The sequence below is a fragment of the Balaenoptera acutorostrata genome, chromosome 7, assembly GCF_949987535.1.
Source record: "Balaenoptera acutorostrata chromosome 7, mBalAcu1.1, whole genome shotgun sequence".
Taxonomy (NCBI): Eukaryota; Metazoa; Chordata; class Mammalia; order Artiodactyla; family Balaenopteridae; genus Balaenoptera; species Balaenoptera acutorostrata.
This window is the reverse complement of record NC_080070.1, coordinates 102475884-102502306: the sequence shown is the minus strand read 5'-3', so window position 1 is coordinate 102502306 and position 26423 is coordinate 102475884. Positions and strand designations below refer to the sequence as shown.

The 26423-nt window shown below is 40.5% G+C and overlaps 1 protein-coding gene and 1 non-coding gene across 19 annotated transcripts in view; one reads left to right on the top strand and one right to left on the bottom strand.

Annotated features, from left to right (window-relative positions):
- The window catches only part of NRCAM (neuronal cell adhesion molecule), a 322710-nt gene that overhangs the window by 263490 nt on the left and 32797 nt on the right, over positions 1 to 26423 (top strand). For 6 of the 18 annotated variants that reach the window (XM_057550372.1, XM_057550366.1, XM_057550379.1 and 3 more), the window contains 14 exons: positions 4812 to 4955; positions 6220 to 6331; positions 7931 to 8097; positions 8502 to 8649; positions 10029 to 10153; positions 10598 to 10627; positions 12168 to 12269; positions 17767 to 17964; positions 18062 to 18132; positions 19131 to 19356; positions 19747 to 19862; positions 21202 to 21406; positions 24690 to 24812; positions 26085 to 26261. In XM_057550372.1, coding sequence (XP_057406355.1) covers positions 4812 to 4955; positions 6220 to 6331; positions 7931 to 8097; positions 8502 to 8649; positions 10029 to 10153; positions 10598 to 10627; positions 12168 to 12269; positions 17767 to 17964; positions 18062 to 18132; positions 19131 to 19356; positions 19747 to 19862; positions 21202 to 21406; positions 24690 to 24812; positions 26085 to 26261 — 1944 coding nt within the window. Of the gene's footprint in view, positions 1 to 4811; positions 4956 to 6219; positions 6332 to 7930; positions 8098 to 8501; positions 8650 to 10028; positions 10154 to 10597; positions 10628 to 12167; positions 12270 to 17766; positions 17965 to 18061; positions 18133 to 19130; positions 19357 to 19746; positions 19863 to 21201; positions 21407 to 24689; positions 24813 to 26084; positions 26271 to 26423 lie in introns of all 18 variants that reach the window. The other 12 variants (XM_057550365.1, XM_057550378.1, XM_057550371.1 and 9 more) reach the window with 3 other exon arrangements.
- Positions 781 to 899, bottom strand: LOC114238564 (5S ribosomal RNA). Its single transcript, XR_003623897.1, has one exon. It is a non-coding gene; the product is annotated as a 5S ribosomal RNA (ribosomal RNA).

Here is a 26423-nt window from a genome sequence, read left to right as displayed (position 1 = left end):
GACCCAAGATTCCACCAAGGCATCTTTCTTCTTCCTTTTCTCAAAAGTGAAGGGCTCAGGGACTTCCCCAGTCGCACAGCGGTTAAGAATCCACCTGCCAATGCAGGGGACACGGGTTCGATCCCTGGTCCGGGGAGATCCCACATGCCGCAGAGCAACTAAGCCCGTGCGCCACAACTACTGAGCCCGTGCGCCACAACTACTGAAGGCTGTGTGCCCTAGACCCCGTGCGCCGCAACTACTGAGCCCGCGTGCTACAACTACTGAAGCCCATGTGCCCTAGAGCCCACGCGCCGCAAATACTGAGCCCGCGTGCCGCAACTACTGGAGCCCGCACACCTAGAGCCCGTGCTCCACAACAAGAGAAGCCACCGCAATGAGAAGCCCACGCACTGCAACGAAGAGTAGCCCCCACTTGCCGCAAATAGAGAAAGCCCGCACACAGCAACCAAGACCCAACGTAGCCAAAAATAAATTAATTAATTAATATTTTTTTTTTTAAAGTAAAGGGCTCAGTGGCATCGCTTATAGGGGATAGAATGCCTAGATGGAGAAGAAAAGTCATCCCTTCCCCCAGAGATTTGTTCTACATTATGCTTAGATGTTCAGATTTCAGGAGATGTTTATAGAGGAGACAAACTCAGAAAATCTGAGCAATAATCAGGCATTAAACAAACCATTAAGTCTGTAGTTTCTCATCTCCGAGTTGCATATACTACTATCTACTTAATCTGTTTCACAAAGCTCTTTTTATTTTTATTTTATTTTATTTTATTTTTAAGTCTATAGCACCCAGTATTCCCAGGCAGTCTCCCATCCAAGTACTAACCAGGCCTGACCCTGCTTAGCTTCCAAGATCAGACGAGATTGGGTGCATTCAGGGTAGTATGGCCGTAGACCACAAGGCTCTTTTTAAAATCATATTATGGAACAGATATAAAAAATATTTTAAAACTTGATAGTACTTTTTACATGTAAGGTGGCACCCACTGTTATTATTCTCACTTTCTAAATGTTGGAAGCTTTCATGGTTTTGGCCAGCTGTGTCAGGAGAGGTAGAATAAAAGAAACCATTTTTGGGAGACTGTCACCCCAGTTCTGAACTGGACCTTTGGGGCTTTAAGTTGTATGGTGGTAATTCTATGCTCTTCAGTTTCTTTCCCCAGTGTGCATTTATGGCAATAGAAGTTGATTATTCCCAGAATTAGTTCTTATTCCTTTGAGTAATTTGGGTTTGGATACTGGAGAGTTACTCCCACCCAGTAGCCAGGACACAGAGTCCAAAGACTTCAAGTCTCTCTGCACTAGCAATTTGATTCTTTGTCCAGTACCCATTGAGCTTCCATATGTCACCGTGAGAGTTCCTGGGTTTGCTTGTGTTTCTTTAGTAAGTGCTTAAGGAGAATGGAGACCAAACCCCCATGGAGAAATATCTGCTTTTCCACTCTTATTACTCTCACCTAAAGGGTTTATTTAATTTCTAAATACCTCGCCAAAAATAAATATTTGGAGACTGCACCATTTAGCAGAAATAAGGCAGATACACTCAGATGCCTCTCAAGCAAAGAATAACATAGGAAAGAGTTGATAGCAAAAAAAGAAAATGCAGCTGTGAGCTACATAAAAGCTCTTTTAAATGGTGTGTATTGTGGTTGATGAATCCCTACTAGGCGAAGATCGTCCTACTGGCTTTGTGAATTGAACTAGTCTTCCATGTTCATGGTGAAGTAACTTTTTATTGTGGTTAAAAAAACACATAACAGGTCCTACTGTGTAGCACAGAGAACTATATCCAGTCTCCTCGGATAAACGATAATGGAATGTAAAATAGTTAGCTAGTGGGAAGCAGCAGCATAGCACAGGGAGATCAGCTTGGTGCTTTGTGATGACCTAGAGGGGTGGGATAGGGAGGGTGGGAGGGAGGCTCGAGAGGGAGGGGATATGAGGACATATGTATGCATATGGCTGATTCACTTTGGTGTACAACAGAAACTAACACACAAAAAAACAGATTATTGAGAAAAGAATGTATATATGTGTAAAACTGAGTCACTTTGCTGTACAGTAGAGACTGGCACAACATTGTAAATCAACTATACTTCAATTGAAAAAAAACATGCATAACAGAAAATTTACCATCTTAACCGTTTTTAAGCATATAGTTCAGTAGTGTTATAGTACATTCACACTGTTATGAAATAGATCTCCAGAACTTTCTCATCTTGCAAAACTAGAACTCTATACCCATTAAACACACGGTGATGTAATTTTTAAGAGCTTAGTATATTCCAGGAATTTGGAGGGACTCCTGGCCCTCCACTGCCTGCTGGGTCCACAGAGGTGCAGTCGGAATGCACACGGCGTGGGCGCTGGGAGTCCCCTGAGGAGGCCCAGCACTGAGCGCTCAACCACTGGGTCCAGAAGTGCTAAGAATAATTGACAGAGAAAGAGATTCCCAAAATGCTGCTCTGTACCAGCACGCCTTGCTGAGGCAGCGGAAAGACATTGCTGAGAGTATGTGTCAGAAAGGCCCCGATGATCCTAGACTTGGGATGTGGGACAAGGAACATGGGCTGCCCTGAGGGATGCTGCATTCTCAGGGTACCTGGCCGCCGGCCGCAGCACCAGTCCGCTTCCTAGGCTAGTGTGGCGTGTCAGTCCTCTGCTGTCATTAACTGAGGAAATCTATACTCTGTCAAAGGAATTGCAACTTGTATTTTTCTTCTGGTTACAAAGAACATGTTCCTTAAGGCCATTTTGAAATCATTAGAGTCATAAACAGCGGATGTGAGCTAAGATGCCAACTCAAAGCATCTTGGCTCACTTATCATTAGTTGAACTAGTTGGAGCATCTAAGATGATTTCCTAAATTAGCTACTGACTGTGGTCAGAGTGTCAGACATACAACTACATACAGAACTGTGTGATAGTAAATTTGTGTGATTTTAAGCCACTAAGTTTGGAGTAACTTGTTCAGCGTCAGTAGAAGCTAACGCAGTACAAGTAGGCATGATACTTTGAATATGTGTGATAAAACAAGGATAAATAACTATAGTTTGATTTATTTTTATTATTTATTTTCATTAATAAACCACAGACGAACCAGCTATTTGAAGCTTTTTAAAGTGATAAAGGAGTCTAAAGGCAGTGATAAATATGTCTTAGGTGCCCATCCTTTTCCTGCCATCAAAGAGGAAAAATGGGGACTTCTCTGGCAGTCCAGTGGTTAAGACTTCGCCTTCCAATGCAGAGGGTGCGGGTTCAATCCCTGGTCGGGGGAGCTGAGATCCCACATGCCTCGTGGCTGAAAAACCAAGACATAAAAAAAAAAAAAGCAATATTGTAACAAATTCAATAAAGACTTTAAAAATAGTCCACATCAAAAAACTCTTTAAAAAAAAAAAAGAAGAGGAAAAAGGGTGTTTAGAATGAAAGTAAAGGCTATTAAGTGGTTCAAGGTGCAAGAGCAGTTTAAGAGGAATGGTGCTGTTATTTATTTTTTTAATTTACTTTATTGAAGTATAGTTGATTTACCATGTTGCATTAATTTCTGCTGTACAGCAAAGTGATTCAGTTTTACATATATACATTCTTTTTCATATTCTTTTCCATTATGATCTATCACAGGATATTGAATATATGGGTGCTGTTATTTAGATTTGATTTTGATCAGCATGCTGAGACAGACACCTACTACCCCTTTCAGTGTACTTTTTTTTTTTTTTATTTTTGGCTGCGTTGGGTCTTCATTGCTGCACGCAGGCTTTCTCTAGTTGCGGTGAGCGGGGGCTCCTCTTTGTTTTGGTGCGCAGGCTTCTCATTGTGGTGGCCTCTCCTGTTGTGGAGCACGGGCTCTAGGCGCATGGGCTTCAGTAGTTGTGGCACGTGGGCTCAGTAGTTGTGGTGCACGGGCTTAGTTGCTCCGCGGCATGTGGGATCTTCCCGGAACGGGGCTCGAATTCATGTCCCCTGCATTGGCAGGCGGATTCCCAACCACGGCGCCACCAGGGAAGTGCTTAGTGTACTTTTAAAGCCATGTAATGTCACAGCCTAAGATTTAGTGTTCACAAAAAGGAAAATAGGTCCAATAGCACAGCACTTCCAAATTGTTGGGCATGCCTTGGACTGAATTCTCATATATTATATTACCAACCTGTTCCATTCTGCTTCAGTAAGGATCAATCCTGGTCTTAACATTTTTTTAAGTATTTGAGAGATTTAGCGGAAACTGCTGCCTTTAAGAGAAATCTCACATAATTTATTTCTACTTCAGCCTCAGGAATTGTCAAAACAAGAAAATAGGTATTTTCCCATTTGATTATTAGCCCTATGTTTGTTTACATATTTTTTTTATTTATCAATCTATTTCAATAAGAGGCTCTTAAAAGACTCAGGTTTGGATGATCTAAAGGATTTCTATTTTTGGAGTAGATTTTGCTGTCTCCTCTTGATAATTAATTTGCCTCCTCAAAAATAACCATAATTTCTTTGTGAACAAGGTAATGTTTTTCTGAATTTGTATTGCAGTTTACACCTAACGTGTTGCTTTTTTCCCCTGCGTCTCTCAAAATAATATTGAAAAGAATCAATCCATTTAAAACTAAATGGTTATCAAGCATATACCCATGATGATAAGTGATAACTAAATTATGAGGAAGGAAAACTGTGGTTTCTGCTTGGGTTGTTGGTCTTCTCTTTCTTACTGCGTATACCTCGATCAGTCTTCCACTTACTGTAAATTAGAGTTCAAGCTTTACATCTTTTAAGTAAAGAGGAATGAATATATACTTTTTATTTTTACACCCAAACAGTTGCCCCTGATGACCCCAGCAGAAAAATAGATGGCGATACCATTATTTTTTCAAACGTTCAAGAAAGATCAAGTGCGGTGTATCAGTGTAATGCCTCTAACGAATATGGATATTTACTGGCAAATGCATTTGTAAATGTCCTGGGTAAGCTCTCCCTTTATTAAAGACATGGCAAATTAAATTAATGACCGCTGTTGTTTTTCATTCATTCAGCAGAAATATATTAAGCATCTACTAGGCAGTGGCACAGAACTTGGAGCTGTAAGGGATATACAAAGATGGATAAGATAACAAACGTTGCCCTAAAGGAAATTACAGTCTGGCCTTAACGTTCTCTCATAACATGGTTTTTACAAAGGCAAATTCCTCATTGTAGAGATAATCAAAGAGGCTGCTCTGTTCATAGACAGTTACATTGTGTCAAACCCCTCAAAAGGAAAAGGGCATGGGTGGGCTCTTCCTAACTGAATGTGACTGCTTGTTCCATCCTTAGAAACTGACAAGCTGAATGACAATTTCATGATTCTGATTTTTGAAAGTAAGTCATTAATCATAATGTTTGGCCGTGACCTAAGTCACAGATGTACATTTATTTATCAATTCATAATAATATGTTTAGAAAACGGTGACATAAACATATTCTGAAAGGGTTGGGTTTATGTGAACATGGTATTTCTTATGTGGGACAAAACTACTAAAATACCAAATTTGTTAAGAATTTATGTGAGAGTTGTTTTCATGACGCCGGGGAATTATATTTCACCTCTGTAAGTGGAGTAGGTTCCCTTTCAAACAAAATTAGGGTCAGGAAGCCAACCGATATGTGGTATTTTTTCCCTCATGCTTGAAATGAAGGTCAGTAAATCACAGGAAGAGCTGAGCCGTTAAGATGTTGGTGGAGGGAGAGGAAGCAGTTTTGATTCTGGTGCTGTTTTGAGTCATCAGCATTCTGCCTTTTTTTCTGCCGGCTTGGATGTTCACCACCACTCCCCTCTCCACCCCCCATTATTACCCCGAGGTTCTGATGGGTCAGTCATCCAACAAAAGTGTATTTGGCCATTATTTTTTGTGCCAGACACTGTGCTGGTTTATGGGGAGAAAACAATAAAAAGTCCCATTCCCTGCCTGCAAGGAACTCAGTGTAGTTGGAGATATAGATAAAGAAATCAGTTATTAAAATACTGTGCCTGATTAAGATGCAGGACGTGAGGCAGAGGGAGGAAACTTGTATTTTTCCACTTTGAGTGACTGGCAGGGTCATACTTGCCTGAGAACATAAGGGGAGAGATACATTGGCTGTGCCTTAACATGAATTCTAATGGCCTGAAAAAAAATACAGTAAAATACGGGCAGGCCTAAGTGTTTATTTTATTTTAATATTTACTTTACCTTTCCAAAATGTTTTTAGCTGAGCCACCACGAATCTTTACGTCTGCAGACACACTCTATCAAGTCATTGCAAACAGGCCTGCTTTACTAGACTGTGCCTTCTTTGGGTCTCCTCTACCTACCATCGAGTGGTAAGTAGTGGCCATATCTGTTTGTCATATTTACATTTGCCAAAGCCTTCAAATTTCTCAATATGTGGGGTTTTAGAGAACAGACAGGAAAAAGGCAGTGCAGAAGCCATCATCCTATTAATTATTAAATGTATTCACAAATATTTATTAACAACTCACTCTGTGGTAAATACTGTCACATGGATGATCTCTTTGGCAGCACGCTTTGTCCATCCCAGAGGGATATGTAAATGTTTTTGAAAGAAATTAAAGTGGCTGTATTTTACAGTGCTACGGACATCACCCGGGACGTCATGAATGATGGCTAGAGGGACGGGTTGGGGGACATTCCTTGATAAAAAAATATCATTTGGGGCGGACACAGGGTCCATAAGCTTAAAAAACAGAATTTGCTATTACCAGTGTTCCTCTCCCACTGAGTGTCCTGGCTTGGATCCAGCCAAGCTCCCCTGTATCCTTTCACTCCCTCTTTATTTTTTTAATTTTATTTATTTATTTATTTATTTTTGGCTGCGTTGGGACTTCGTTGCAGTGTGTGGGCTTCTCATTGCGCTGGCTTCTCTTGTTGCAGAGCACGGGCTCTAGGCATGCAGGCTTCAGTAGTTGTGGCACTCGGGCTCAATAGTTGTGACTCGCGGTCTCTAGAGCGCAGGCTCAGTAGTTGTGGCGCACGGTCTTAGCTGCTCCGTGGCATGTGGGATCTTCCTGGACCAGGGCTAGAACCCATGTCCCTTGCATTGGCAGGCGGATTCTTAACCACTGCGCCACCAGGGAAGCCCATACAGCCAAGCTCCCCTGTATCCTTTCACTCCCTCTTTAGACCATCCCTTTTCACATACCACTCGTGGTATCAGTCCTGCTTATCCTTCCAGCTTGCTTTAGCATGAGCTGAAAGAGACAAGGCCAGGAGAGGCAGCAGCTCAGAAAGAATGAGTGAAAGAAAATTGGAACATTCATTTATGGATTGTCTATCAGGTGCCAGACACTATGTGGGGCTCCACATCCTGGTGTGAGATTAAAGCCAGGTGTAAGATTAAAGCCCAAACATGAATGCTTGTGCAGAAAATTTCCTAGCAAAGGAGATGGATTAACGCTTAGTTTCACACGGCTTTTCATCCATCCTCTCCTGAATATTTTCCTATTTATACTCAAAAGTACAACTCTTGTAACCTTGAAGTCAAAATCTCTTTAGAATTGTAACGTGTAGATGGAGTTACAAACACATCACAGTAGGGGGGAAAGGTCAAAAAGATTAGTCTTCATTGTGTCTATTTTATTACTTATTAGAGATAAAATAGGTAATAATGTGTTTATTAAGTTATGAATCTCTTATAATGAAAATTACAAATTAAGTGTTTTGTATTGTCATCCTAATTCTTCAAGCACCATTTATCGCTGAATTCTCCAGTTTGACATCTGTCTTTGCATTAACCCCCCTGATTTACAAGCATGCAATATGCTTGTGCAGATTCCAAACATCTCTGACCTTGATACTGTAATGCAGATCGTGTGGTGTGTTGGACCTTGAACAGGGCATTTCATGTCTGACTTCAAATTATAATATTTTTATTCCTCTTTGTGATCATTTTCATAATGAAGGTTTAAAGGTGCTAAAGGGAGTGCTCTTCGTGAAGATATCTATGTTTTACATGAAAATGGAACTTTGGAAATTCCTGTGGCCCAGAAGGATAGTACAGGAACTTATACATGTGTTGCAAGGAATAAGTTAGGAATGGCGAAGAATGACATTCACTTAGAGATCAAAGGTGAGGCAGAGGTGACAAACATTTTTTCAGTATTATGAGACTTTGAGCAAATTCTCCAGCTTTTTAAAAAAAATTTTCTTTATTGAAGTATAGTTGATTTACAATGTTGTGTTAATTTCTGCTGTACAGCAAAGTGATTCAGTTATACATATATGCATTCTTTTTCATATTCTTTTCCATTATGGTTTATCACAGGATATAGAATATAGTTCCCTGTGCTATACAGTAGGACCTTGTTGTTTATCCATTCTGTATGTAATAGTTTGCATCTGCTAACCCCAAACTCCCATTCCTTCCCTCCCCCACCCTCCTTCCCCCTTGGCAACCACAAGTCTGTTCTCAATGTCTTGATTCTGTTAAATTCTCCAGCTTTGGCAATGGATAACGGTAACTTTCCATTTCAGATCCAACGAGGATCATTAAACAGCCTGAATATGCAGTGGTGCAAAGAGGGAGCACGGTGTCCTTTGAATGCATAGTGAAACACGATCACACTTTAATCCCCACCGTCACGTGGCTGAAGGACCATGGGGAGCTGCCCAGTGACGGAAGGTATTTGCAGACAATTTCTTTCCTTTCTCTTCCTTCTCTCTTTAAGCTGCTCTTGAATTAAAGGTTTATTGTACAGTAACTTAATGGTTATGTTTTTAAAGTTTCTGAAGTCTGCTCTCTCTCCAAAGTAGATATACATTTTCTCTTCATGCTATAGAATATTTGGACCTAAAAAGGTATCAAGTTATAGAAATAAGACCCTGAGAATGTTTGTCTATCTTTGCGTTGGTCTCCTGTGTAATTCAGGATGTGAAAAACCTTTCAGGTTTTGAACAACATCCATTGTTTTCTAACTTGTACAGTGCACTCTCAACAGATGTTTTCATTCCCATTTTACAAATAAGCAGAAATACGATCTCTTTAATCATCAGAGTGAACCTGAATCTTTCAGTGTTTTACAGGACACTAGTTTTTATTTGGATGGGGAGTTTTCATTTTACCTAAAGCGAGTAGAAGGAGGAGAAGAAAAAAAAAACAGGTAAAGAATTTGAAAGAGCCTGAGCACATTACATTACTTTAGCTTGGTATGAAAGAAAGGTCATGCCCATTTTCCAGGTGAGGCTCTCGATTTGTCAAAGTACACAGAGTCAAAGATGAGAACTTTAGCCGATGCAGAGGGACTACAAGCATCACCCCGACGGGAAGGAGTGTTGTCTGCTGGTAGAAATGGTTTCTGTGGCTTCTTTCAACTATGCCCAAATGGTGCCCTGTTGCTTGTAAATCACCCTTAAAAGAACTATGTGGGAATTTGGGATTAACGATGCACACTACTATATATAAAATAAACAACAAGGACCTACTGTATAGCACAGGGAGCTATATTCAATAGCCAGTAATAACCTATCATGGAAAATAATCTGAAAAAGAGTATTATATATATATATATATATATATAAAACTGAATCACTTTGCTGTATACCTGAAACATTGTAAATCAACTATAGTTTGATTTAAAAAAATAATAATTAATATCAAATTATTTAAAAATACACACTTTGTTAGAAATTGAGCCGGATGAGTGGTAGCAGCAGAAACCTAGGAAAGCCCTCTTTTCAGGGTAACTGGAGCTGCCCCCGCTCAGCTCTAGAGGCCCCTGGTCTTAAGGAAGCTCCTAAAAACTCCAGAGGCGTGGTTGAAAGCCATCAGACTAAATGACTTGACATCATTTCTAACCCAAGCTTCTCACTCATTCAAAATGTTTTCCACCTTTAATCACTATCAAAGTGGCATGTATTGTATAGGATTTTAGCTCTAATGTGCTGCAAATCTTTATCATCTTTCCCTTTTACCAAGTTCACAGTTGCTTTCATGCCAGGAAAACCGTCATTGGGTGTGGTGGGATGTCCATTCCAGCCGCTTTGAGCATGTGATAATTACAGGTTCACTGTTGACAAGGACCATTTGGTGGTCGCTGATGTCAGTGATGATGATGGTGGGACCTACACATGTGTGGCCAACACAACTCTGGACAGCGTTTCGGCCAGTGCTGTGCTCAGCGTTGTCGGTAAGAGCTAGAACACGTACAGCACAGCTGGCTGTCCTGTTTTAGGTTGAAAGGAAAAATTGTCAGTAGTAACTGTTTGCTTGTAACAGTTTTAGCATTTTATAGGTGAGTTAAATACCCACATCTTTCTTCTGTGAAAGATGCCCTTGAGGTAGTAATTTCAGTATAAATGTACTCTGTAGCAGCACTGCAATAAAATGGTGGTTAAGCACATTAGTGATATTTTTATGAGAAAACTGGGGGGAAATGATCTACCTTTATTTAAAATCGAAGGGGTTTTCCCCCTATGTTGTTACTGCATGTTTATCAATGCTGTGTCTCACAGCTAAGCGTAAGGCTCAGGTTTATAATCTTAATCATGCTCAGTCTTTGTCTTCTTGTGCTGTCTTATATCTGTCCGCTACTAATTTTGATTAAACTCCTTTATATTACTGTCCTTTCTAGCTCCTACTCCAACTCCAGCTCCCATTTACGGTAAACTAATATGAGTCCTTTTCTCTGTTTTCTTTCAAACAATTTCACATGTACAGAAGAAGTCCATTACTTTCTTTTCTCTATCATGTCATTGTGTTTCTTTAAGGAAAAGGGCTCTGTCAGGTGTTCTGCCGTGTTGTCCATTTACTGCTATAAATCATTTCTTCATTATAACTCTGGAACTTTTCACTGAATATTTTGCCACTCGCTTCCAAGTATTTCATGTGTTATTGCAAAGTCATTTCATTTGCTAAACGTCCCTCTTTGACAGCATTTCCTTGTAAAGTAGCATAGTGCTTTTTCAAAAGCTAGTGTCCATATTTTACAGACTGAAAAAGCAATTTCAAATATCATTCCACAACTTAGGTTTTCATTTCAATCTATTAAAAGTTGTTCTGGAAAACTAAATGTTGTTTGGGAATTCCATTTTCAAGAAATTTACATAGGAAAACAATGGATGCTTAGTACAACATTTGACCTTTCTATCAAAGAAAACCACCAACTCACTGTGTTCACAGAAGATAAATCACTAAAGAAAGACGAAAAGGAGGACACTTTCACGTCACATGATTTTTCTGAGTCGGGAAGTTAAATCAATTTTTTTCCCGAAATCTTTTTGATTAAAGAACCCTCATGTTTATTCAACATATAAATACAAAAATTAATTTTGTGGTGAAAACTCAGCTGGATGTTACATAGTATTATGAATTATGCTATAGAAGACCTGTCCTTTGTAGACATTTACTGCTTCTTTACTGATAGGAAAGAAGTGCTCATATTTTTCTATGGCCTCTGGCTCCCCCAAGAGCCAGATTCACTGCCAAGAGCAAGGTCAGGAAAAGACCCAGAGGGAACATTAACTCTCTAGATCTCAGAAGCACCGTTAGAAGAGGCAGATATGCTCCTCAGACACCTTCGTCCCAACAGGCATCTGTACCCTGGTGTCCTCTGAGAATAAACACACCTCCCTGTGTGCCTGACTCACTTGTACTGAGCGTCCGCATAAGGTTGCATGCCGAGGGCTACCTGCATAGCATCAATTTTAGAATTCCCTTAAAAATATAAATATTCTTCAGGTGCCCCCAAATCTGTAATTTAGCACGTTTCAGAAAGAACACTTGCATCTTCTTTTAATAGTACGTATGTTTGCCTGTATTTGTTTTTCAGCATTTCCTATTCTCTGTTTCCCATTTATTAGAAATTCAGCTTCCGTATTATTTTTTCTGTCTGTGCTCCTCTATGTTTATGAGAAGACACGCACTGAGAGTGCTGGAGAACCATACATGTCCTCCCCTGGCTTTGGTGACAAGGGATTTAGTTTCATTTCAAAGAGAAGCAAGCAGAGCTCATTGAGGGGTTCTCTTGGGTGTGCGTGTGTGTTCCCAGCAGCCTCAGCCGTTTTCATTTCCTTTCAGTTGCATGCTCACTGGCCATTACGTGTGCTGTGTCTTTAAGAGTCCCCTCCAAGAATAGTATCATGAGTAAAGGAGAACCTCCTAAGGTCGGGTGGTTAACTATGATATGTGTGTTTGGTCTACAGATGTCCCAAATCCTCCCTTTGATTTAGAATTGACGGATCAACTAGACAGGAGTGTTCAACTGTCATGGACCCCAGGCGATGACAACAATAGCCCTATTACAAGTATGTGGTGTCATTTGCTTTTTCACTGATAAACTTAATGATTATTTTCAAAGCACTGTATCCCATGTAATTGAAATTCCTTGCAAAAGATATTTGCTGGCATTCTCTGCTTCATTGCTAATAGAATCAAAACATTTATTTATGTTCTGTTATTCAGAGCTGGAGTTATTCCTGGTTACAACTTCTGGTTTGGGACACTAATTAATTGCTGAAGATGTTAATTAAGTAAATACACTATCGTTTTGTGTTTAAGATCCATAAGAATCACCTTCAATTTCTACCACAGTAGGAAGATGTATTGCAGGTTATTCATTTTGCCCATTAATATGGGAGAAAACAATAGAAGGACCAGTCTAGCTATTAGGAAATTGAGACTTGGTGAGTAAAGTGACTTTTCAAACCCACAGTTGGTAACAGAACTGGGGGTAGACATCAGGTCTCTTTCTTTCCATTAGCCCTGGCTACAAAGTGGCACAGTCGCCAATGTCCCCTCCTCACCTTGATGACGTCAGCCTAGAGAATAAAATCAGGTGAGGGACCATGCCATAAGGGTACTGGAAGAGCTTAGTAAAATTAGACTATAGATAAGCTTATAAGTTTTAAAACCAAAAGGATACTTAAGAGAGTAGACACAAGTCTGTAATATATTACTACCTTCAGGTATATACTGCAGGAAGACTAAATTCCTTTCCGATGATGACCTAAGATACTGCTGAAGTGACATGTGTGTTGATTTATTGCACCTGCTGGTAAAGCAGACCAGATCCAATGAAATTAAACAAAAGCGTCCTCTCTATCTTGTGTTCTTTGGTGGTGTTCCTTTCTCAGTGGAGTTTTTGGTCCTTGATCAGAATATGTATTCATTCATGCTGAATCTTCCAGTCAATTCAGTACATTAGCCAGATTTAGCTGGTGAGGATGCTTGGAGACTCTTTTTACCCATGTTAAAATGATACCATTAGATTTCAAGGCATTTCTACTCTTTTGTTCGTTCATTCATTCAACAGACATTTATTGAGTACCTATTATGTACCAGGCATTCTTCCAAAACAAAACAGTCAAAAATCTCTGCCCATATGAAGTTTATATCTTAATTGAGAACAGAAATAAGATAAAATTAATACGTGTTATGTTACTGTGTATAATGTCATTATATATATGTATATATGTGTGTAAATATATACACACACACACACACACACACACACACACACACACACACTACTCAGATCTCCTTTTAAGAGAGAACCCACTACAAGGAATGTCAGCAACAGGCTGCATCTGCTGCCCCCTCCCTAGGGATCAGCTGCAGTGTTCCCGTGAGGCCCCTCTCTTCCTGAGCTAGTCCAGGGACTGAGCACAGCGAGGGTCCTAGATTCAGCCATGCCTCCTGCAGAACTTCACTCTGGGCTCCTCGCTGACCTGGCTGAATCTATCTGTATTGGAGACTGAGGCTTTTTCCACACAGACCTCCTTCCCCTCTCCTTTCTCAGACGTCAGACCTGCATTACGGTCTGAAGATCTTCCCTGCCGTCTCCTGCTTTCTCTTATCTTCCATGGACTCTTCCCCAAATAAATCTCCTACACATTTAGTTCTGTCTCTGCATCTGCTTCCAAGAGCAGTCAAACACACATATATCTATACACGTGGTTATGTGTGTGTCCATGTTTAGGCCATGCAAAGAACAAAGCAGGAGAAGGGGAGTAAAGAATATGAGGGTCAGGGGTATAATTACAAACAGGGTGGTCAGGAAAGGCTACCTTAAGAAGGTAAGATTCCTATGGAAAACAGTATGGAGGTTCCTTAAAAAACTGAAAATAGAGTTACCAGATGATCCAGCAATCCCACCCCTGGGCATATATCCAGAAAAAATGAAAGCTCTAATTCAAAAAGATACATGCATCCCAAAGTTCATAGTGGCACTATTTACAATAGCCGAGACACAGAAGCAACCTAAGTGTCCATCAACACATGAATGGATAAAGAAGATGTGGTACATATATACAGTGGAATACTACTCAGCCATAAAAAAGAATGAAATCATGCCATTTGCAGCAACATGAATGGACCTAGAAAGTATCATACTAAGTGAAGTAAGATGGAGAAAGACAAATATTATATGATATCACTTATATGTGGAATCTAATAAATAGTGCAAATGAACTAATGTATAAAATAAAAATAGACTCATAGACATAGAAAACAAATTTATGGTTACCAAAGGGGAAGGGGGGGAGGAATAAATGAGGAATTTGGGATTAACAGATGTGCACTACCATATATAAAATAGATAAACAAGGATGTACTGTATAGCACAGGGAGCTATATTCGATATATTGTAATAAACTATAAAGGAAAAGAATGGGGGGAAAGAATATAGTTATATACATCTATTTATGTATAACCAAATCACTTTGCTATACACCTGAAACTAACACAATATTGTGAATCAACTATACAGCAATTAAAAAATAATAAATTTTAAAAAAGAAGGTAACATTTGAGTATGTCAATAAAGACATGAGGAGCGAGGTAGTGAACGCACTGTGCATTTAACTGAAGCAAGACCTTTCCAGGGAGAGCAAGAAAAACAGCAAAGGCCCTGAGACAGGAGCGTGTCTCTCGGAAGCCGCTGTGGCTGGCTGGAGTGAAATGAACAAGAAGAAGTGAAGGAGGAGAGAAGGTCAAAGAGGCAGAGAGTAGGTGGGTGGGGTGGGATGTGCACCGTGCAGGGCCTTGTAGGCCCTTATAGGGGTTGGGGAGGAATTGGGGGGATTTAAGTGGAGCAGTGGTCCCCAGTCTTTTTGGCACCAGGGACTAGCTTCGTGGAAGCCAGTTTTTCCACGGAGGGGGAGAGGGAGGATGGTTCGGGCGGTAATGTGAGTCATGGTTCAGGCAGTAATGCAAGCGATGGTTCAGGTGGTAATGCAAGCGATGGGGAGCGGCAGATGAAGCTTCACTCGCTTGCCTAACAAGCCACGGACCAGTATCGGTCCACAGCCCGGGGGTTGGGGACCCCTGAAGTAGAGGAATGGATCACACTGGCTATTGTATTGAAAATGGTCTAGAGAGGAACAAGAGGGAGAATGAGGAGACCGGGCAGAACTACAGTTCTCAAACCATGCATTGAAATACCATACAGAACCTCAGCAAACCTCAGGGGTGCCTCCGGATATTAAGTTTTTGATTTTTAAATTTTGGTTTTTATTTTTTAAATTTTTTTTGGCTGCGTTGGGTCTTCGTTGCTGCGCGCGGGGTTTCTCTAGTTGTGGTGAGCAGGGGCTACTCTTCCTTGTGGTGTGCAGGCTTCTCATTGCGGTAGCTTCTCTTGTTGCGGAGCACGGGCTCTAGGCGTGCAGGCTTCAGTAGTTGTGGAACACGGGCTCAGTAGTTGTGGATCATGGGCTCTAGAGCACAGGCTCAGTAATTGTGGCACACGGGCTTAGCTGCTCCACGGCATGTGGGATCTTCCTGGACTAGGGCTCGAACCCGTGTCCCCTGCATTGGCAGGCAGATTCTTAACCACTGAGCCACCAGGGAAGCCCCAAAATTTTGGTTTTTAAAAAACACTGTGACGTCTGTCAGACACCCCATGAAATACTAGCTGGAGGCAGTTCACAGTTTCAATATTAATAGTGCTACATCACACTGTGACAGCGTCATATCTCTGCAAAGCCTTTGTGGTGATAAAAAGCGAGTACCATGTGAAAATAAGTGTGAAACAGGAAATGAGGAAGATGGTGTCAAATCTGTTTACAAGGTTGGACAAGTTATGTGGTGCCCAGTAGATTTTAAGACATAAACACTTATTAGATTATATAGACCTAACTCCTTAATACACAGAAATGTATATCTAAATACCTATTTTTTGCATTTCTTTTTTTTTTATTGAAGTATAGTTGATTTACAATGTTGTATTAGTTTCAGGTTTATAGCAAAGTGATTCAGTTATACATATATTTTTTGACATTCTTCTTTATAGGTTATTACAAAATATTAAGCATAGTTCCCTCTGCTATACAGTAGGTCCTTGTTGGTTATCTCTTTTATATATAGTGGTGTGTATATGTTAATCCCAAGCTCCTCATTTATCCCTCCCCCTACCTTTCCCCTCTGGTAACCGCAAGTTTGTTTTCTATGTCTGTGGGTCTATTTCTGTTTTGTATTTAAGTTCATTTGTATCATTTTCTTTTAGATTCCACATATATGCAATATCGTATGATATTTGTCTTTCTCTGCCTGGCTTACTTCACTTAATATGATTGTCTCTAAGTCCATCCATGTTGCTGCAGGTGGCATTATTTCATTCTTTTTATGGCTGAGTAATATTCCATTGTATGTATGTGCAACATCTTCTTTATCCATTCATCTGTCGATGGACATTTAGGTTGCTTCCATATCTTGGCTTATTGTACATAGTGCTGCAATGAACATTGGGGTGCATATATTGTTTCAAATAAATACTTATTTTTTACAAGGGTAAAACATGTACATACCACAAAATTTTAATAGAGACAAGAGGGTAGGTATGCACTGAAAAGTAAGTCTTCCTCCCACCCCTGATTCTCAATTCCTCCGGTGACACCAGTGTTACAGTGTGTACCCTCCAAGAGGTAACACACGTACTTTCAAGCGTATGTGTATGTGTATATGTTATAGTAAATCTTTTTATTTTTATACAACTGTAGTATCCAGCACACACTGGATTATGTTCTAAACCCTACTTGGTTTCACTTAACAATATATTTTAGAAATCATTCTGTTTCAGTACACGTGGAGCAGCCCTATTCATTTTTTACAGCTGCAGAATATTCCATTGTGTGGATGCATCATAATTTATTTAATCAGTGTCCTATTGATGAACATTTAGGTTGTTTGCAATTAGGTTGTTTCAGTTGCAAACAATGCTGCCATGTGGATTCTTTTTCATGTGCCTTCGAACATATGCATGAGCACATTTATTCAAAATAAATCGCTGGAAGCATAGTTTCTGAGTCAAAGGGTCTCTGAGTTAAATATTGTTAGATGTTCTAAATTGTCCTCTATAGAAGTTGTACCAATTTACACTTCCCACAAAGTATGAGAATGCTTGTTTCCCTGTATCATAGTTCACAAAGTGTGTTAAACATTTGGTTGTTGCCAATCTGTTTGGTGGGAAATGGTATCTCTCTGTATTTCACGTAACATCTCCTGTTATGAAAAAAATCAATCATCGTTTCGTATGTTTAAACTTTCCTAGGAATATGTGGGTCACTTCTAAACAGTTTTAAGGAGCTAAACTCAGCATACTAGAGAAAGTATACTCTTACTGGATTTGCTTAAGTGTTGAGGACGCTAGGCTTCTGAAATCAAAATATTCTAATGAATTTTTCTTGAAAGTGAGATAATTCACGTTCAGCTGCTCTTGTTAGATTGTCCTGTTCGTTATCCTCGCAACCTACCATTGGGTGACTGAATTCATGTCTTGGATTTGTTGTGTGTGTGTGGTGTGGCCAGAATTCATCATCGAATATGAAGATGCAATGCATGAGCCGGGGCTGTGGCATCACCAAACTGAAGTCCCTGGAGCTCAGACCACAGCCCAGCTGAAGTTGTCGCCCTATGTCAACTATTCCTTCCGAGTGATGGCAGTAAACAGCCTGGGGAGGAGCTTGCCCAGCGAGGCATCTGAGCAGTATTTGACTAAAGCTGCAGGTAAAGCAGGACTTCTCTGATATGAAATAAAATAGAAAGGTTTTCCACTGTTTGCAAAAGACCAAAGTTTACGAGTATGTGGCTGTTTAACTTCTAGAACCAGATAAAAATCCCACGGCTGTGGAAGGGCTGGGATCAGAGCCGGATAATTTGGTGATTACGTGGAAGGTGAGCTATGTCTGAAATATTCAACTATATTTTAGAGTGGAAAGAAAAGTTGTTTTTAAATAATACCTGTATTAAAATCCCCTTTCACACATTTTTTGGAGTATATACATATATCATATATTTATTAATCGTGTAGTAGTTAAAAGCTTGATCCTTGGAGCCAAAATGAATGGTACAAATCCCAGCTTTGCCACTTAGTAACTGTGTGACTTCAGGCATTTCTTTAACATCTCTACTGTGTATCTGTGTGATGGGAATAACAATGAACCAACCTCATAAGATTAAAGGAGTTAATGCACTTATAACGCACTTAGAGCGGTGCCTATCACATAGAATGTGCTCAATAAATGCTAGCTTGTATTGTCACCATCGTAGAGAACCATCTAGAAGACAGGTCCCAGTAGTCAACTTCTTCTGCTTTTTTCTTTTTTGGCCTGTCTATTTTCTGGACTTGGAAAATTAATATATATTTACTTGTGTGATCTAAAAACTTATTTTAGATAGATCCAGACATCCATACTTAGATACATACATGTTTGTATATACTTAGATACATACATGCCTGTAGAAACAGGATAGAAAGACAAGCCAATCTCTTTTTTTTTTAAAGAAAGAAGTAGTTCACAATTTCAGTCTCCAAGTAAAATAGACAGTGAGGTGCTGTCACACAACCAGGAACACATAAAGGAAACTATATACCTGGAAAGTTTTATGTCGCCTACCCATGACTGTGGAGCCAGGATCTGAGAGACCTAGGTGGTTTTTACTACTTCAAGATAGAGATTAACCACCTTTGAAATGTTGATCCCAAACAAGCTGTGCATCTCATCACAGGTGAAAAAAAGGACAAAAGGTCCCTGGAGAAAATTGTTCATAGCTTGTACTTCAGTGGCGCAGCGCTCACCGTCTTTAAGTCTGAGAATTGAATTTGCCGTTCCAGTAAGAGATAGCACCGCTGATCTGTTTTATAAGCTCTGATGGTCTGGCTTTTCTTGTAGCCCTTGAATGGTTTCGAATCTAATGGACCAGGCCTTCAGTACAAAGTTAGCTGGCGCCAGAAGGATGGTGATGATGAATGGACGTCTATGGTTGTGGCAGATGTATCCAAATACATTGTCTCGGGCACCCCGACCTTTGTCCCATACCTGATCAAAGTTCAGGCCCTGAACGACGCGGGCTTTGCTCCAGAGCCAGCTGTGGTCCTGGGACATTCTGGAGAAGACCGTAAGTGCCTGATGCTACTTCATGTCTATTTTTCCCCAGCAAAGCAGACTTACCAGAGTGCAAGTCAAGGCCATGTCCAGAGGTGCTGAGATTGGGAGGGAGGATGGGAGGCAGCCATGATTTTGCTCAACATTTCTGCATCTAAACAGCCTGCTACCTAGAAAATAGGTTCAGCGTGTTAAAAGTTATTACTTTTTAAAAAGATATGTTGTTCTCACAAAGTCAAATGAACAGAGCTCAAAAAAAAAAAAAACCATCTATTCTCCATCCTTGATAATACATAGAATCAGGCTGGGGCATGTTTCAAGGCAAAATTAGGAGACGGTGACATTTTGCATGAAATTCAAAATGACATTGATACTTCTACCCCCCTTTCTCATCTTTCCCTAGTCCCAATGGTGGCTCCCGGGAATGTGCACGTAAACGTGGTAAACAGCACCTTAGCCGAGGTGCACTGGGACCCGGTACCTCTGAAAAGTATCCGAGGACACCTGCAGGGCTATCGGGCAAGTGAAAGAGACCTTTCATGTTCTTTTCTTAGAAACAGTCCCCGTCGGCCAATGCCAGACGCCCTTTGCTTGGCCAGAGGAGGCCTTGAGAGATCATCAGGTGTACTGCCTCAGGAAGCCTACCTCTGAAGCATCCCAGCTAGAGCTGGATCGAAATCTTACTGCACACAAAGGGAGAAAAAAATTCTTTCTCCATTTTTCCCACAGATAGTCTACATTCTGCCAACTCAACAGTTACCGCATGCACGAAATGGGGAAAACTAATGTTCAAAAAACTAGAATGTAATGAAATGCACCTAGCTTTAAAACCACACTGACTGTGGTTTTAAACAAAGAAAACTATGTGTTCAACAAACAAAACTATCCAGAAAACAATGTAGACTTTTGTTTTAAATAGTTGATAGTTCAAGATCATAGAGTTCCAACACAGTCATTCTTATAAACATCAGTTATCTGTGTTCTTGGGACGCACAGAAAGACCGATTCATAGTTTTGATTGAGAGGTGGTCAAAGAACTTTCACACCTACCAAGGAAGTCAAGGCTTTGATTGGTCAAACCCTGACCTCTAGAGGTCAGTTTTTGCACTGCATCATGTTCAACTTTGGGTTTTTGGTTTTTCTTCCTCTAAGACTGCTAGATTCTGTATATATGTTGATTTCTCTTGAAAGTGCCTTTAAACTCCTAAGATGACTTTAAGAGGGCTTAGTAAACAACAGTTCTGGATTTCTATCCAAAGTTAATCAACACTTTATCTCTTCAAAATCTGTGTCTATAATTTCATACCAAAAAATAAGTATTTTTAATTAAGTGATGCAGTTTGGCATAGTGAGAAAGCCCTAGACTTGAAGTGGAGGGTCTTCTTACCTCTTGATAGCCCAGGGGCTCTTCTGTACTGTAGGAGTAGTAATAATAAAAGCTTCACTATGGTTTTTAGTATTAAACTAAATGATATATTGTACATGAAGTTGTATTAACTCTGGAAAAGTATGTAAATATTGGGCAGTAATTTTTACCGTTAGAATATTTTATACAAGTAAAGGACACTTAACTCCTTCTGTATGGGTCTCATGCGGTTTCATTTCTTTGGTTTATTTCACTTAGACTTCTCCAACAACATGGCATAACCGAGCTTCATCACGATTTCTTAATTTTCCTCATTACCTGTGCCTCCTACTCTCCTGCCTCAGAATTGATATCTGTCCGTTGTTCCACTAGTCTAAAATGTACCAAGGGAACTTTCTGGGAAAAAAGATAATAATAAAGCTTTAATGTTGTGAGCCTGAGGATTCTGTTGGCTCCCTTGCCCATCCCTGACTTTTACTCTTGCTGTTTCAGATTTACTACTGGAAGGCACAGAGTTCATCAACAAGAAACAGACGCCACATTGAGAAAAAGATCCTCACTTTCCAGGGCAGCAAGACTCGTGGCATGTTGCCCGGGCTGGAGCCCTTTAGCCACTACGCACTGAACGTCCGCGTGGTCAATGGGAAAGGGGAGGGCCCAGCCAGCCCCGACAGGGTCTTCAATACCCCAGAAGGAGGTAGGGTGGACGTGTCACTGAGATCCTAGCAGCGTGTGGTGCATCCTGAGAGACTTTGCGTGACCGATGGGCCCCCAAAGAAAGTATATTCTGGAAGCCCAATGTGATTTTCCCACAGATGAACACAGCACACACAGAGCTGACAGAGTGTCAGCTCGTCTATGGCCTGAGGGTGTGGGGAAAGCTTCAGAGGCTTCCCTGAAACCCCCTTTCTCTTGACTTAAAATTTTTCTCCACAGTTAATCACATGGTCAGAAACCTTGCTAATTTTTTGTTTTTAATTTTTAAAATTTTTATACAATTTTTTTTTTTGGCCGAGCTGCATGGCTTGCAGAATCTTAGTTCCCCAACCAGGGATTGAACCTGGGCCCTGACAGTGAAAACACCAAGTCCTAACCATTGGACCACCAGGGAATTCCCTATTTTTATACAATTTTTAAATGTTACTTTCCATTTACAGTTATTACAAAATATTGGTTATATTCCCCATGTAGTAAAGTACATCCTTGAGCCTGTCTTACCCCCAATAGTCTGTACCTCCCACTCCCTCACTCCTGTATTCCCCCTCCCTCCCACTGGTAACTACTAGTTCATTCTCTATATCTGTGAGTCTGCTTCTTTTATGTTGTATTCACTACTTTATTGTATTTTTTAGATTCCACATATAAGCACTATCATACAGTATTTATCTTTCGCTGTCTAGCTCATTTTACTTAGCATAATACCCTCCAAGTCCATCCATGTTGCTACGAATGGCAAAATTCCATTCTTTTTTATGGCTGAGTAGTATTCCATTGTGTGTGTGTGTGTGTGTGTGTGTGTGTGTATACCACAGCTTTTTTATCCATTCATCTATTGATGGACACTTAGGTTGTAGAACCTTGCTAATTTGATGCTGACTTGGGTCATTAACTTTCTGACCTGAAGCAAGTTATACAATTTCTCTAAACCTCAGTTACCTTAGCCAGAAAGCGTGAGAACTAGATGTGATCACCTAAGAAAAATATCTAGAAAGGAAAAGAATCCTCTAGGTTGTAGTTTACTTCTTTCTCAGTGCACCTTTGCAGTTCATGCTAATGTGGAACTGAGTTAGAAGGCTGGCGGTCTTGACAGAATGTGTTGGAAAGAGAAAGGAAGAATCATGGCAACTGTGGGCCATGGCAAGGGGAGGAGGAAGGGAGAACCAAACACAACTGATGTAGGAGCGGGGGCCAGAGGAGTCAGGACACAGCCACCTGGGAGCCTAGTGGATGAGGAGAGAGGGCCATGTAGTAAGAAAGGCACTAGCATGGCCTTTGCTTATCTTGAATTTTGCCTCAAGCCAGTATTGAAAATGATCCAGATAGCTTCTGTGGATTGCTTAGGTCTTTTTTTTTTAAATGAACATTTTGGTTACAATTTTATTTTAGAGGACAATTCTTTTTTTATCGAAGTATAGTTGCTATACAATATTATGTAAGTTACAGGTGTACAGTCTTTTTTATGACGGAGTAGTATTCCATTGTAGATATGTACCACATCTTCTTTATCCATTCATCTATTGATGAACACTTAGGTTGCTTCCATGCTTGGGCTATTGTAAATAATGCTGCTGTAAACATTGGGGTGCATGTATCTTCTTGAATTAGTGTTGTGGTTTTTTTTCCGATATATATACCCAGGTGTGGTTAAAAGCAGTTCACAGACAAACCCTGTCCTGGCTCCTGGTTGAAGGGCTCATGGTGTTGGCAGCTACCCAGCAGCCTCTGAGAATCATCTGTGTCCACCTCCCATCTCATTACAGTGGCTTGTCCTCAGCCTCGTTGCTCCTTGTAGGTTTAGGGCTCCTTCCAATAGAGGCTTTCGCTAGTGAGACCCTACACTGGCCCTTTAGATGGCTCAGGGGAAGGTGCCGTAGAAAAGAGAACCAGGGGATTAAAGAACAGACAAGAGAAGAGTAGTCTGTCCAAAGACACAAAGGTAGGAAACAGGATGGCTCCTTCAGGGAACGGTAAGTCAGGCAGCCGAGAACGGTGAGAAAAGGGAGGAAGGTCAGCTAGGGAGGACCAAAACAGTGGATGGTCTTAAATGCTATGGATGTTAACCCTCAAGCCAGGAGCTCTTAACCTGAGGACGGCAGTCTCTTCAGGTGTCAATGAATGGGTTTAAGGAGCTCCGTGAACCCCCTAATGTTATATACAAGGTGCGTATATTTTTCTGGGGAGAGTTTGGGGCTGTCATCAGATTCTCAAAGGGGTGATTTGCGGAAGCTTAGAACTATGGGCCAGGACTGTTCTAGGCAAGGCCACCAAGGGTCTGAAGGGGGGCAGTGGCGGAGAGACGAGGAGGGAATGGATACAGTTGAGGTTGGCAGGATCTAGTGTCCCAGGAGATGGTGGAAATGAGGCAGAGGGGGAAATTCAGCTCGACTGCCTGGTTTCTGGCTAGAGGGACAGGAGGTTTTAGGGAACATGGTAGGTTGGGTAGAGAAGGTCACGATCGTGAGGGAGGGCTGCCATCGTCCATCATGCTCTGAGGAAGTGAATAAAAGAAGACCGGGCATGTTTCCGCTGGTAATTTGCCAGCCTCTGCCACGGAGAACCTGACACCCTGCGCTCCTTCCCCAGAGCCAGGGCTGTGTCAGCACCCGGGCTCTTGTCCATCACTGCGAGCTGCCGGGCGTCTCTCAGCTCTCCGGATAAGAGCTCCTCTGCACTTGGGGGGGCTGGCTCAGGCCCAGAGCCTGGCAGGCAGGATGTTCTGACTGGAGACACCTGGTTTGCTGGAGAAAACAGTCCTTAATAGCCCAGAACACAGCTGCTTCTGCTCAACGGTCTGGTTAGAATAGTTCCACTCAGTCACTAGTTTGCTTTTATTAAGACCCCATTCACGAAACAAACAAGTACCATCTCTTTTAAAACCATTGGTTTGGGTCCATATAAAGGCAAAGCCCTTATGTATTTGGAGAGGATGGTTTTAATGAATCTAAATGGAAATGGTGAGGGAAAAAGAGGAAAAGCGAAACAGGTTTCTATTAACGTATTTTCAGCTGAATCAGGAACAAAAATGAATTACAGAAGACAAAAATCTTGGGGAATTCCCTGGCAGTCCAGTGGTTAGGGCTCTGCACTTCTGCAGGGGGCACGGGTTCGAACCCGGGTCAGGGATATAAGATCCCGCATGCCGTCTGGCGCAGCCAAAAAAAAGAGTCTTGATGAGTTGTGTGGACCTGGTGAAATATATCACTTTAATACAGTTTGAAACATTCAGAAACCTTTGTGTTGACTGTATGTCTCATTTGAAGTCCCCAGCGCTCCATCCTCTTTGAAGATTGTTAATCCAACGCTAGATTCTCTCACTTTGGAATGGGAGCCACCAAGCCACCCGAATGGCATTTTGACAGAGTACACCTTAAAATATCAGCCAAGTAAGTTATGGGGAGAAGGAAACAGGGAAATATGGTTTATGAAGGAAAAAGACTGTTATCTTAAAATACAAACGGGGTATTTCTTTACAGCTGTAGAATATATACATATACCTTCAAGTGTTATTCTAGAAGGAACTTCAAATCATACTTTTTAAAGAAAAATGACATGTGCTTTTGAAAATTAAATAACATGTAGAATAATACAGACCTTGAGCATGGGGTTTAGGTGCATGCTGTCATTATGTGTGTAGGCGTCATGTATTGTATAACCAGCAAATGGTAAGAAGAGGGGTTCCTTTGGCACAAGGCCTCTGAAGACGAGATTTGGGGTTATTTAACAACCCATGACTCCACCTGCAAAAACAAAGACATGAGAAATGCTATTGCGATTCAACCAGAAAATTCTCCCAGCTTAGAAGCCCATGGAAAATGTATTTCCCCTTGTTACACCATATTATAGGATTTTTTTTTATGGTTTATCCCATAGTTTATTTTTTTATATTTAAAATGTATGCAAAAACAATTAAATATCTATGTATATATATTTACATATATACATACATACATTAATATATGCATTTGTATTAGAATCGCAGTGTGAACCTTGAGATTATCATTTTTTAAAATTTTTATTGGAGTATAGTTGATTTATAATGCTGTGTTAGTTTCAGGTGTACAGCAAAGTGAATCAGTTATACATATACATATATCCACTCTTTTTTTAGATTCTTTTCCCATACAGGTCATTACAGAGTGTTGAGTAGTGTTCCCTGTGTTATACAGTAGGCCCTTATTAGTTATCTATTTTATATATAGCAGTGTGTGTATGTCAATCCCAATCTCCCAATTATAGGACTATGTCAGGTTATCAATTATGTCAGACAAAGAGTGAGTAGGATTACAAAAGTCAGTGTAGTCCAGGTTTAACATTTTTGGTTGACACATTTATTTACAATAGTCTTCCTACAGCAATGAATGGGGAATGCACTTTGTTCTTTTTTTTTCATGGAGGTAACATTGGTTTATAACATTATGTAAGTTTCATGTGTACAACACTGTATTTTGACTTCTATATACACTACAGTGTGCCTACCACTAAAAGTTTAGTTTCCATCCGTCTCCATACAGTTGACTCCTTTACCCATTTCAACCTCCCCCCATTCCCCTTCCCTTCTGGTGACCATTGTTCTGTTCTCTGTATCCGTGTGTTTGTTTTCTTTTGGTTTGTTCATTTATTTTATTACTTTATTTTGTTTATATTCTTATTGACAGTTAACAGCACCCATGAATTAGGCCCTCTGGTAGATTTGAAAATTCCTGCCAACAAGACCCGCTGGACTTTAAAAAATTTAAATTTCAGCACTCGGTATAAATTTTATTTCTATGCACAAACAGTAGCAGGATCAGGAAGTCAAATAACAGAGGAAGCGATAACAACTATGGATGAAGGTAAGACGGGTATGTATAAAATCCATATAACGAGAAGTATCGTGAGACAAAAATCTTTAAGTTTATGCTTTTTCTTTCCTTCTTACCATGGAAGTATCCATGCTACCCAATTAATACAAACACTTATCTGTAACCTCTCATTCTGATATATATATATATAAG